Source organism: Natrix helvetica (genome assembly GCF_964273705.1).
Source record: "Natrix helvetica genome assembly, chromosome: 1".
Classification (NCBI taxonomy): Eukaryota; Metazoa; Chordata; class Lepidosauria; order Squamata; family Natricidae; genus Natrix; species Natrix helvetica.
Genome location: NC_138548.1, coordinates 202,601,208 through 202,613,284, shown reverse-complemented (window position 1 = coordinate 202,613,284; position 12,077 = coordinate 202,601,208). Strand labels below are relative to the sequence as shown.

The following is a 12,077-nucleotide window of genomic DNA, read 5'->3' as shown; positions in this document are numbered from 1 at the left end:
ATTTAAAGCCTTTGGATGCAAGAGACTAAATTTCAGTTGGATAGCTCTCTGAAATAAGAAACATGTCTATTGCATTTGAAGTAATCTGAAGAAGGAACTTAAATTCAGGTTAGTTTTACTTATTTTGCAGTATTTGCCTCATAAAGAGATGAACCACAATTTAGTATGTAATTTTTGATTTGACATGTGAGATAAAATAAACAGCTCTACCTCCCAATTAGTCCAAATTTAAGGTTCAAAACAAATGTACACATACAACTTATTATTATGATTGAGTCTTACCTCTGTATTCAAACTTGGTGGCAGGTCCAAATTTAATCCTAAAGTGAGTTTTCTGAGCATAGGAAAAGGCACAGGTCAGGCCCATTCTGTCCTCATAAGGGGGGGGGGGGGGAAGCTATCCAGATTGTATACCAGTTGTCCGGAAGTTAAACAAATAACCAGAAGAACCTGGCTGAGACAGACACAGAGACTCCAATAGCACCATGGAGGAAGCAAATCACCAAGGGGGGTCTGTGATCCACCCTCCACAAGTCAGAATATGTTGCCTGCAATTTACTGTTGAAAATCAGACTCTAAAAACTAATGCAGCTGATGTGGTTCCAATAGTAACTATTTTATACTGACAGCCCTGTTAGAAATTTCAGCTGATTAGAAAGGAATAAGCTAAAAAGATAAGGGGTTCCCACCTGAAAAAATGCCACAGCTTAAACCCAGCAAAATTAGCCCTTTACCTACAAATCAAAAAAACCAAAAGGGCAGAGGTTGACTTGGACCAAATAAACTTAACTAAAATGCTTCAGAATTTTTGTTGATTAAAATATATGCCCAAACCAAATTAAATCAAAATTAATCTCACACATTGGAAGTCTATGCAATAGCTATTGCTGCACCATGTCATCTTATTAACTCAGATCTTTTGAGAAAGTCCATGAGTTTGGTCTACCTAAAAGTATTCTATTCGGTATTCTACTCAATTCAGTATCACCAGCAGCATATGAAATGACCACTGTTAGGGGAGCAGTAAGATGTACCCACCTCTCACTAATACTTTGAAATATGCAGATAAATATGGCTAGAGACTTCATATCTGGTCTCAAGTCAGCCTGGACCATCTAAAGACTAGCATAATGTTATCATATCACTTGACCGCTCTTATATTCTCAGATGTCATGTGAGAAGGTTAACATATGGCTTCAAATTCCAGCCTCAACTAATTATAGTTTATTACATGCATGCTTTCATGTAAGCTCATAGTAACACAAAGGGCAAATCATGATAGAAATAGCAATTGATTCTTAGGCAGAAGCCTTTTCTAGAAGAAACAACATTTTCATGGAGAAGCATTGTTATAAACTAGATAGGAAGCTAACTTAGGCAACATGGAGCACAGAAAGAATTGGAGATGGTCTTGATATTTTGGTATTGCTCTCCAACATCACTAGCTATTGTTACATGAGTTGGAATACCATCAGCATGAATCAGAATGCATGGCAATTTACATCATGAGTTTTGAACTAGCAGTCTGGGTGGATCTGTGGTTTCAAGATAACTAAAACCAATACAAAGGAGACGTTTGGTTGGAAAATGACATAGAACCCCACCTATAGAAAAATAGAATATAGTTTAAATGTGTAATATGATGGTCCCAGATGAGACTATTACACAAAATGGGAAAGTGTTGAAAAATAATTAGAAATGCTAATTGTAATCTGTAATACCTGATTCACTTATGACCTCCAAATGTTGTGTTAGTAACTCTTATTGTTCACTGAGGAAACATCTGAGTAAATTAAGAATATGATTTCCTTAAAAGCAAGACATGCTGTTTTCTACATTGCGGGAGGATGCACTTCATTAATAGCAAAGATCTTAAGGCACCATTTACAGCCAGGAGTTGGTAGTAGCACACTTTAACTATCAGTATGGGGAACTCAAATGCCCTTTTCTTGGCCTCTCCAAAAGGCTTGTAGTTTAAATTGTTTGATTAAATATCATCATCCCTGCAATTACTCCAACTTCATAAATGCCATCCATCCAAACAGGTAAAGAATACTCCACAACAGTTGAAGTCTTCCAGATGTTACAAAATCTCATTCACTTTAGCTAAGAAGGCTAAAGAAAAGGGATTGTGAATGTGAAGGTTGCCTGTCCCTACTTTACAGACCCATTTCACCATTGCTTCATAGGTTACCTTAATGTTCCAGCTCCTTCTAGTGGCCATTTAATTAAAATGAATTAGAAAAACCCTGCATGCCAACTTTACCCAATCTATAAACAAAGGCTGAGGCTAAAAGGAAAAAGCCAATAGCCATGTGCTTGTATATCCAATATTACTAAAGGAAGACGTTTCCTCTACCCTGTGTCTCAAAATAAAATATTAACAGATGCAGAAGATGCTTAACTTAAAAGAACTTAAAAGAAATATGGATTCAAACTGCCTGATGATGTTACAGGTAGAAAACTGACCTCAAGAAACACAGATGACTGATAACAATAATTTTGCCTTTTTCTCAACTGATTAAAGCAGAATGGGAAAAATTCTTCTAGGCAGATGACTTTGGACCTAGTCAGAAAAGAGGCAACCAACATAGCTCAGATTTGATATAATTCAGCATGGTCTTCAAACTTCAATCTCTTATCACCTCTCTCATCTAGTTTAACCACAAACAACAGGCAAGAGCAAAAATCTATTTTTACTATAACTGGGGAGAGTCAAGGATTCAAAAATCTCTGGCAGGAAATCAAATTGCGCATAGTATTATGTGTTCCTCCTTGGTGTCAGGTTAACAAATAATAGTAGAAATGACTTCTGTCTAGCTGCAAGATACAGAATTTCCTGCTACATATTTTAAAACTATTATGACAACCTAACACTTTAAGCAAGGATCTGGATTTAAATAGGACTAGCCAAATCACCTACAAATGGACCTCACCTATTCAGGCATGGTTATATATGCAGAGAGTCAGTCTTGGATATTATGTTTTTGGGAAGACAACTAATCAAAAGGTATGTGCAAGTACAGCATAAAGTACTGCATACCTCAAATTTATTCTGCTAAGAGCACTTTGGCATCAGGTCTCCACTTACTCTCTCTGCCCAACCTCTCATTAAATTGTTGACTCTCCTTCAGATAACTGCCAGTTTTGAACACATCCAGTGTGTTTTGTTTTTGTTTTTACATGTTTATGGATATTAGGTTTTTTTTAAACAATCAAAAGCTACAAGTGGAACAGAAGCCCCAGAAAAAAATGAAGTGCTTTTAAAAAAAAAACACTGGGCCAAAAAACACTGAAATAAGCATATGAAGCATTTTTTTAAGCTGAAGCAGCTTTGTAGAACTTCTGATGAGCTCAAATAAAAATATACCACGATGGAACATTAAAAATGTTTTTGGCAAAGCTATGTGGAAGAAAAGATCTTGATTTTAGAAGGATCAGAAATCAATCTGGGTCTCTTAGCAACCGACATCTTAAGAAATGAAGTGGGTAGTAGACAGAGGGAGAAATATTTGGGAAGTATTGATTAGGGAGGGGAAATGGGAAGAACCTGGCTGCTCCAGGGTAAACTCTTCTTTGAAAGACTATTTAGCACTTGGAAGAGAAGGGGGCACCAAAATGGATGGGATATTTGCTCAAAGTGTTCATTAAAAACAGATACATTAGATACAGAAGGTGTATTGAGTGTGGCAATCCAATGTAGTTGCTCCAGACCATCTTCTAAGAGGATTGCTGAATGATTGAGCCTAAATTGGATTACTTCACTGACCACTCTTCCACATCGATGCTTGCACCATAATGACCGCAGGGAACCTGTCCCTGCACATCAAGACGAAGGGGGAATCATGACACCGCAGGAGATTCGGCTGCTGCCTCATCTCCCTCTTCAGAATCCCAAACTTCTGACTGTAAGTAGTTAGCAAACAGGGCCTTGGCACGGTGAAGGATCTTGTTAAGGTTGTGCCGGCGGACTAAGCGATCAAAATGCATGGCTAACTCATTGTAGTCCATGTTGTTTTTGATTATATGGTCTCGATGCTCCAAAAGAATGGCAAGACATAAGAAGAGTACAAAGGGGTTGCCTTTGCCAAATTCTTGAGGAGGAGGGAGGCTGACTAGGGTAGGAGGAGTAGAAGAAGTAGTAGGTCCATGGGAGGGAGAAGAAGGGGTATTAACTACTGAATCTCCCTTCTCTTCCTCTGATTGACTTTCCTCATTGCCATTAGTTGAGGAGGAGACAGAATCTCGAGAGGGTGGTGTCAAGGCCCGAAGAGATGGAGCAGAGAAGGATTTAGCCATGTTAGTTGTCTGAATCAATGGATCCTGCTCACTGGTGCAATCTTCCTTCTCATCCTCTGAATGCTGAGATCTGAGTGACGAGTCATCCTCCAAATTGTCTTCATTATGAGTAATGTAATACTTGAATTCCCCAAAACTAGACTGCTTTACTAATACCTTCTCTTCAGCAACTGCCCCCTGGCACGGCCGATCCCCAGCTGCTTCAAAACTGCAAGCTGGGCGTAGCATGTGTCTCCTTCGGATAGATTGGCTGCTGTCTCCGGGCCTGGCGGGAGGGCCCACTAATTCCACTTCCTTCTCTGGAGGATCAGGAGGAAAGGAACTCCATGTGATCTCCAGCATGCGCAAGGCATCCTCAAATGCAAACTCACGTTTCAGCTCCAACAGCAGCCAACGATAGCAAAAGAAGAGGTCATCAGCACCCCGAGACAGGAGGTAGGAGTAGAAATCTGGATCTGAATGGCGGAGGAGAAGCTTGAGATGGGTAAATTTAACTGACATGACTTCACCATCTACCTGGAAGTTACCTTCCAGGCGTTTCATGATGCCACAGAAACAGATGAAGGCATGTGCTTCACTGTCCATTACAGCCAGGATGGGAGAAGCAATGTCACTCATACCCTGACAGTAGGAAATCTGTGGGTGGGTCACAGCATAGGTGGTCAGCAGATCATGCAGGGCTGTCAGGTGAGGATTATCATCTGAACCAGCATAGTAGGGATGAGTGCGATCTGTTCGCAGAACATCCTTCAGCACATTACTACGGATGAAATCCAGGTCTTCAGGGTTGGTCCGTGCTTCCCATTCCCCCTTCAGTTGCTCATACTCACGTGTCTTCTGCTTCATGTAATCCATACGCTCCTGTCCAGTCAAGCCATCAGGATAGACATTTAGCAAATATCTCCAAACAACCTGCACAGACAGGGGTGGATCCCGTTTTAAAAGAAACTTTCTTCATCAATTGTGACTAGTTGACGGATCAGCTACAGGAATAAATCTTTCCCCTATAATAAGGGGCGGACAACTACTACCAGCCCAAATGCCTATTCTCACCTTGCGCAATGAAGGCTCAACTCCACCATGGAAGATTCGGAGACGCAGTTCTGCTGGTCTTGTCAACTGGCCTTCATGATTCAAATATGTATGGAATTCTGAGTCACTCAAAGGAGGTTTGAAAGGTTTGACATCTTCCCCATAGGACCAGCTGAGTGCCTGCTGGACCTTTGACAATGTCCGTCCCACCTGACAAAAAGCAAAAAAGAAATCTGAGGTCAATAACAACAGTCAATGACTTAAAACTGGAAGGAAAAAAAACCCAAACCACACATCACAAATAGTTCCATATTTTACCATGCAAGATTTTAGGTTAACTACTCCTTAAAAATTGGAAGGTTGGGGGAAGAGTGATTTGTGTCAGGTACAAGGAACCAGAAACCACACAATGAGCTGATCAGAGTAGTGTTATTTGTTGCTCACCTCTAGGCAGGAATCTTGCCAGACTATTACTAGATAAATACTGCAACATATTAAAATAAAGCTCATTCTGATGGCTTCAGAATCAATTCTCAAAGATAACCCTCTGGAAAAGATAACCCCCTTACAATTCTCCAGAAGGCCACAACATTGGCATCCATCCTCACTTTGGAGTATAAGATATTCCAGTGATGGCAAACCTATGGCACGCGTGCCACAGGTGGCATGCGTAGCCATTTGTCAGGGCACGCGAGGCGCTGCCCTGTCAGCTGGACAGAGCACATGCGCACGCTGGCCAGCTGATTTCACCCTTTTTTAAAGCCATTTTTCGCCCTCCCCAGGCTCCAGAGGCTTTATAGGAGCCTGGGGAGGGTGAAAAGAGCCTCCCCCCCCCCGGAGGCCCTCTGGAGGCTTCAGGGACCGTCTGGAGGCTTCCCTGAAGCCATCGGAACGCTTAAAAGCACCCTCCGAGCAAACCGGAAGTTACTTCCGGTTTGCTTGGAGGGTGGTTTTAAGCGTTCCGAAGGCTTCAGGGACCATCCGGAGGCTTCCCTGACGCCTTCGGAGCGCTTAAAACGACCCTCCGAGCAACCCGGAGTTGCTCGGAGGGTGGTTTTAAGCGTTCCGAAGGCTTCAGGGAAGCCTCCGGATGGTCCCTGAAGCCTCCAGAGGGCCTCCGGGGGGGGGGCGGGGGAGGCTCTTTTCGCCCTCCCCAGGCTCCTATAAAGCCTCTGGAGCCTGGGGAGGGCGAAAAAAGCATGCAAAAATGGGGGAGGGGGTTGCGTGTTGTGCGCACATGTGCACTAGGGGGGTCGCGCATTGCATTATGGGTGTGGCACGCCCGCACACGACCCCCCTGCGCTCCCCCCCTTGTGGCACGCGAGCCAAAAAAGGTTCGCCATCGCTGAGCTACTCCATAGGGCAAAGAGTGCTACAAAGAATGCTGTTGCCAGGCCTTCTAACACTGCATCTCCTAGTAAATGGGGACCCTGGGCAGCCTTTCTCTGATTGTTCACAGCAGGTTGGTAGATTTTACCAGAGAAAGGCAATCTTTTAGATATCCAGATTCCAAGCCGCTAAGATCTTTAAAGAAAACAACCAGCATCTTGTGCATATAAACACTGTGCTTTCACAAGAGTATAATACTTGGATTTGGATTTATTGGATTTATATGCTGCCCTTCTCCCAAGGGACTCAGGGTGACGTACAACATTAAAAAACACATATCACAAAAGTTAAAAGGAAATTAGATAAGTATCCAAAAAACAAACCCAATTAATATAACAATAACATTTTAAAAATTAGATAAAATTAACAGGCCAGGCCAGCTTGCTGGAAAACCCAACTTTTTAGGGCGCGTCAGAAGGACCAGAGGTCGGGGATTATGCGAAGCTCCAGAGGCAGCTCATTCCAGAGGGAAGGCGCTCTTACAGAGAAGGCTCTCCCCCTGGGGGGTCGCCAGCCGACACTGTCTGGCCGATGGCACCCTGAAGAGGCCAACTCTGTGGGATCGCACTGGACGGTATAATATAGCAATATTGAAACTGACCCATAAGAATGCAGGCCACTCCATTTGCATTATTAGATCTTGCAAATACCATCCAATGAAAGTATAAGCTAGCAACTCTACTCCCTGAAGACCCACCTGGGAAATAATGGACTGAGTGAAGGGCAGGGCTGCAGCTGCCAGAGACCTCTTCTCCACTAGCAGCAAGTCAGTACTGATAACATCCTTAGGGCTGATAATATCCCAATCTTCTAGCAGGGGGCCTGAAAGAGTATGATATTGTGAGCACATTCCGCAAACCAGTTCTGCCACTCTTCCTTCCCACTCTGCATTCGCACTTTCACAGGGACAAAGATGTCTACCAAAAAGGATGCAAACTAGAGTGCATGTATCTTGTTATAAGAAGAAAAGAATTTAAAACAAGGTTAGTGCAACTACTATGATTTACTAAATCATGCATTCACTTACTTTGGTTCTTTTGAGAAAAATAATATAGGGAGGGCCTTTTCAAGCTTATATTTCAGTCTAACTGCATTCTAAGCCAGCAAGGTTTTCACCCAGAATGGTGATTAGATTACATAATGTTCTAAGCCATATTCATTTTTGCATGCTTCAAGTTGGAAAGAGGTGCTGATAAAGGACACTGTACAAAAAGGGGCCTGATAACAGAGAGCTTTCGAGTGAGTCAAGTAATGGGAGGGATGTTCCAAAGCACACATGCACACATTTACCTGTTCAACCCTATTGCTGTTTCTCCATCCATGACTATGCCTATCAATGCTGTATCTATCAACAAAGCTGTGATTCATACCTTCTCTTCTACAACAGCTATCAGCCACCATCCCCACAAGAACAATATAAATAGAGAAGCTAAAGATAAGGAACTCTGTTGATGGAACATGCCCCCTGCAGTAAAATGTGTATAATGAGAACAAGATGTGAGGGAGTAGAATCTTTATTATTTGCTCTCTAGTTAATGACAAGTAAAAATTACTCACTGTCTTCCAAGGGCTTGATGTCTATCTTTAGTTGTAAAAAAGGCTTAGAAGCTCCAGCAAAGGCCATCCCCAGATCCCAGTCTGACATCAATGACAAGTACATTTCTTGGTTTTGCTTATCTCGGCTTAAATAGCTGATGGTAAAATTCTTCTTCCTGATACAGGGAAAGGGTTTAGAGTTCTTCGCACTAAAAGTGAACACCTCTTTCTCAGCATAGCACACAGATATTTATGTAGAAAATAAGATGATAAATAATACATGTACTAAACCATCTCCAATATGTGTACTGTGAAACAAGGTCTGGTGTTAAGTGGGGCTTTGGGGCAAATTCCAGCCAGACCAAATCCTCATTAGAGGATAATACAAGAGTAGACAACATTGCAAAGGTTGCAGGAGATCATTCAAAAAAGGAGACAGGGCTGATTTCCCCCTCAGCCAATTAAATGCAGTTTTTCTGGAGATATAATACTGGAGAGAGGTAGCCTGTAGGACAGTGGTTCACAACCTCTGCGGCTTGATGGCTTAGCTGGAGGGGGAAAGAACCCAAGCCACATGAGTGGTGCGGTAACACACATGCAGGCACAGCTTAACTTACGTGAGCAGTGGGGCAGCGCACATGCACACTGCTCAACTTTCACAAGTTGAGCTACGCTATGCACGTGTGCATGTGCGTCAGCCCGACGCTTGTGCAGGTTGAGCTGCGCATGCATGCCAGCCTTCCATTCGCATGGCCCACTTCCAAATAGGCCAGGGCTCAATAGTGGGCCATAGCCTGGGGGGTAGGGACTCCCGCTCTAGGAGGCAAACGATAACCATTCCATGATTAAAAATAATCAAATCCTGAAAAATAGTCACCACTCAGGAAGTTGACAAGAGAGGCTAGTGTCAATAAAGGATGAAAATGAATTAGGTGAGAATGCCTCTCAGGATCATCACCACCACCAATAATTTCGAAAACAAAGACATTGCAACATTTGATTAGTGTCTTGCTGAATTCCAGCATTTGGGATCCTGAGAAGCTACAACTGATTGTTGGGAGGAGTTCCATAGCTTTTGGTGGCTACCCAACTGATTTTTTAAAAAAAGGAACAGCACTGTTTTCCTTCACTATACTTACAATCACATGGGAAGTTAGCAAAAAATTGGTGTCTAAAATAGGTATTTTTTCTTACGTCCCTATGTATTCAGGCATTCCAAAACATCTATCCTCTCATTTTCTTAGGCACCTCCGAACAACATTAGCAGTCTCCCTCTTGGTATGTGGCATTCTTTTTTAGCTTCATTGCTAATGTAATATATGATGTCACAATGAGGGAAAGGAATTAAAGTGTCTTTGCTCACAGTTCACAGTCTGAGTTCTTGCTCCGCTTCCAAGATCTCAAAACAAAAACCCCTAGCTTAGAGCCTCATCAATGATGTGCTGAAAAATTTGCTTTCATTAATTGGAGCAATCACAATGGGAGCTGAAAGACAGGGCCATTTATTTCCATCCTCCCTCAATGCACTTGCTTTCCAGAACTGACATGACATAAATTAGAGCATTGTATTTCAACATTTCTATTCAATAGAAATGACAACCATTTGTGTGAAACGATAGAGGGTCTCCTGTTTGTGCAGGGAGTTGGAGTAGAAGACCTCCAAGGTCCCTTCCAACTCTGTTATTCTATATTGTAACTCACCCATTGAGGTCAAAAGCTCTGATGAGAATGTGCTGCAATACATCCAGTGAAGTGATCTGTGGGTCCACAGCAAATGTCCGGAACTCAGGTTGCAAGAAGCCTTCACATTTCTGCAGGAATTGCACATAGGTAAGATTTAAAACACACTGCTATTAACTGGATAGTCTGCATAATATGTACATATACTGTACATAGTCTCAGCATTTCCTGGTAAAAACAAAGACATTTTGCTACTGTTTCATTATACAACAGAGATTATGACCACATTTGATTCAATCCTCTATTTGTCAGGCAATCTCCTGACAAGGTATATTGTTAATATTTTAATTCCTTTATTTGCTTATAGGCATTCCTACTGAAGAAAAAAGAATCACTATGAGAAAGGGAAGGGAAAATAAATTAAAAACAGCTTGGTATTGACTCTCCCTAATCAACTGAGTGATAAATGAACAAAAATTTGTGTACATTTCCCAAATCAATAGATCAAACATCTATGATTAACCACACTGGAGAATATTTCTGGGAACTGACTCCAATATACTTAGAAGAAATGAAATAATGAAAGACCATTGTAAATATTAGGGCCAGGATTAACATATGTTCAAGTGTGCATAACTATTATTTTAGCTTCTGTTCTTCATATGTATTTAAAAGTGTTGCAAATAAATAAATAAATGAAGAACTAAATAGGACAAAATGGCTTTTGGCTTGATATAACAAGAATTGCTATGTCTGAATGGAACCTAAAATATGGTCCAAATTATTATATTGAAGTGATGAATCAAAGACCTGTTTCTGACATGAATCAGAACAATAGTGTCCAATTCAAAAACCAAGAGTTCAAATCCCACAAACTCAAAAGGACATATTTCTAAATAAGGAAGGTTGTAATTGCCAGTAAATATTTTTAAATAGTTCCTTATAACATATATGTTCCTTACAACATGGAAGAGTCTACTGGAATGGCCCGCTATGTTAAATCTAATAAATCACAATTACAAAACATTTCTAAATTATTTAAAATCAGAACGCCAGAATAAAAGCTCTATTACATTGAGCATGTTATATTTACAAAAGTTTAGGGTTGTTTGGAAAAATAGCATGTATTACCAAACTGGAAATTTAAACGTAGTCTTGATTCCAAGCTACAGTTAATTCAAGCCAAAGCCTAGCATAGCACGATGTCTGGAAAATCAGTGACTTCAACACATTTTATAAAACAATGAAAACTGGAGCCTATGATTTCCTGAACAAAAGAACAATGTCTCAGCCACAGCAAGAAAGTATACATTTTACAAGGTTACCTTGGAAATAAACAGATTCCCAAGCCAACTATGTGGCCAATTTCACAGCCAATTACTCCCTACAATTAAATCTCCCATGCTGAAGAATAATGTTGGAAACCCAGCTCTGCTTTCCTCTGGGGTTCAATCCTTCATTCATTTCTTACCCAATTATTATCCACATTTCATCCTGCTGAAGATTTAGCTCCAACAATCTTGTGGGCCAGCCTTTCAAGCCCACCCCCGCCCCAATCCCATTTTCCAAGCACCATCCTAGTCTCAGCAACCTGGACACCCCAGGTTAGGGAAGGCTGCCCTGCCCTGTGACATCATTATGAGGCACGATCCTTCGGACGACTACTACTACAACGGTCCGTGGGGAACACCTGGGACGCATCTCCCACCTGTGGCTCCTCCCTTCCACCACCACCCCAAGCCAGCGAACCCCGCCACACCTGACCCCTTCGCCTCCGGATCGCTCACCTTGACCCGCACACGAACCACTTCGTGTTCTTCTTCTTCTTGGGGCTGCAGCCGTGGTCCCGGTCCTGCTCCGGCCCCACCCCCTCCGGGAGTCGGCAGCGGGGATGCCTCCGCTCCCCCCGGGGCCGCCACCGCTGCCATCCCGACCCCTCCACCTTCGCTCTGCGGCGGAGACACCGCGCGCCGGGGCGCTAACGGCCCCCCCACCCTCCGTCCCCGTTACGTCACCCACCCCGAGGGCGCCTCTCGTGCCGTCAGCCAGTCAGCTGGCGGGTGTTCTCGCGCAAGGGGAAGGGCGGGGGGCAGGGACGACGAGTGGGGGGTGGGTGGGTGGGAGAAAGCACCACTGCCATC

The 12,077-nt window shown here is 42.6% G+C and overlaps 1 protein-coding gene across 2 annotated transcripts; it reads right to left on the bottom strand.

Annotated features, from left to right (window-relative positions):
- Positions 1 to 2,606: 2,606 nt before the first annotated feature.
- Positions 2,607 to 12,023, bottom strand: TBC1D25 (TBC1 domain family member 25). 2 transcript variants are annotated; one of them, XM_081955872.1, is made up of 7 exons: positions 11,724 to 12,023; positions 9,958 to 10,067; positions 8,278 to 8,432; positions 7,418 to 7,542; positions 5,353 to 5,541; positions 5,130 to 5,211; positions 2,607 to 4,754 (listed from the first exon to the last, which is right to left on the bottom strand). In XM_081955872.1, exons 1-7 carry the CDS (start codon positions 11,862 to 11,864, stop codon positions 3,844 to 3,846), a joined length of 1,713 nt encoding a protein of 570 aa, XP_081811998.1. In that variant the 5' UTR covers positions 11,865 to 12,023; the 3' UTR covers positions 2,607 to 3,843. The 2 variants fall into 2 exon arrangements, with proteins under 2 accessions (XP_081811998.1, XP_081811997.1); XM_081955871.1 differs by having other exon boundaries at positions 2,607 to 5,211.
- Positions 12,024 to 12,077: the final 54 nt, after the last annotated feature.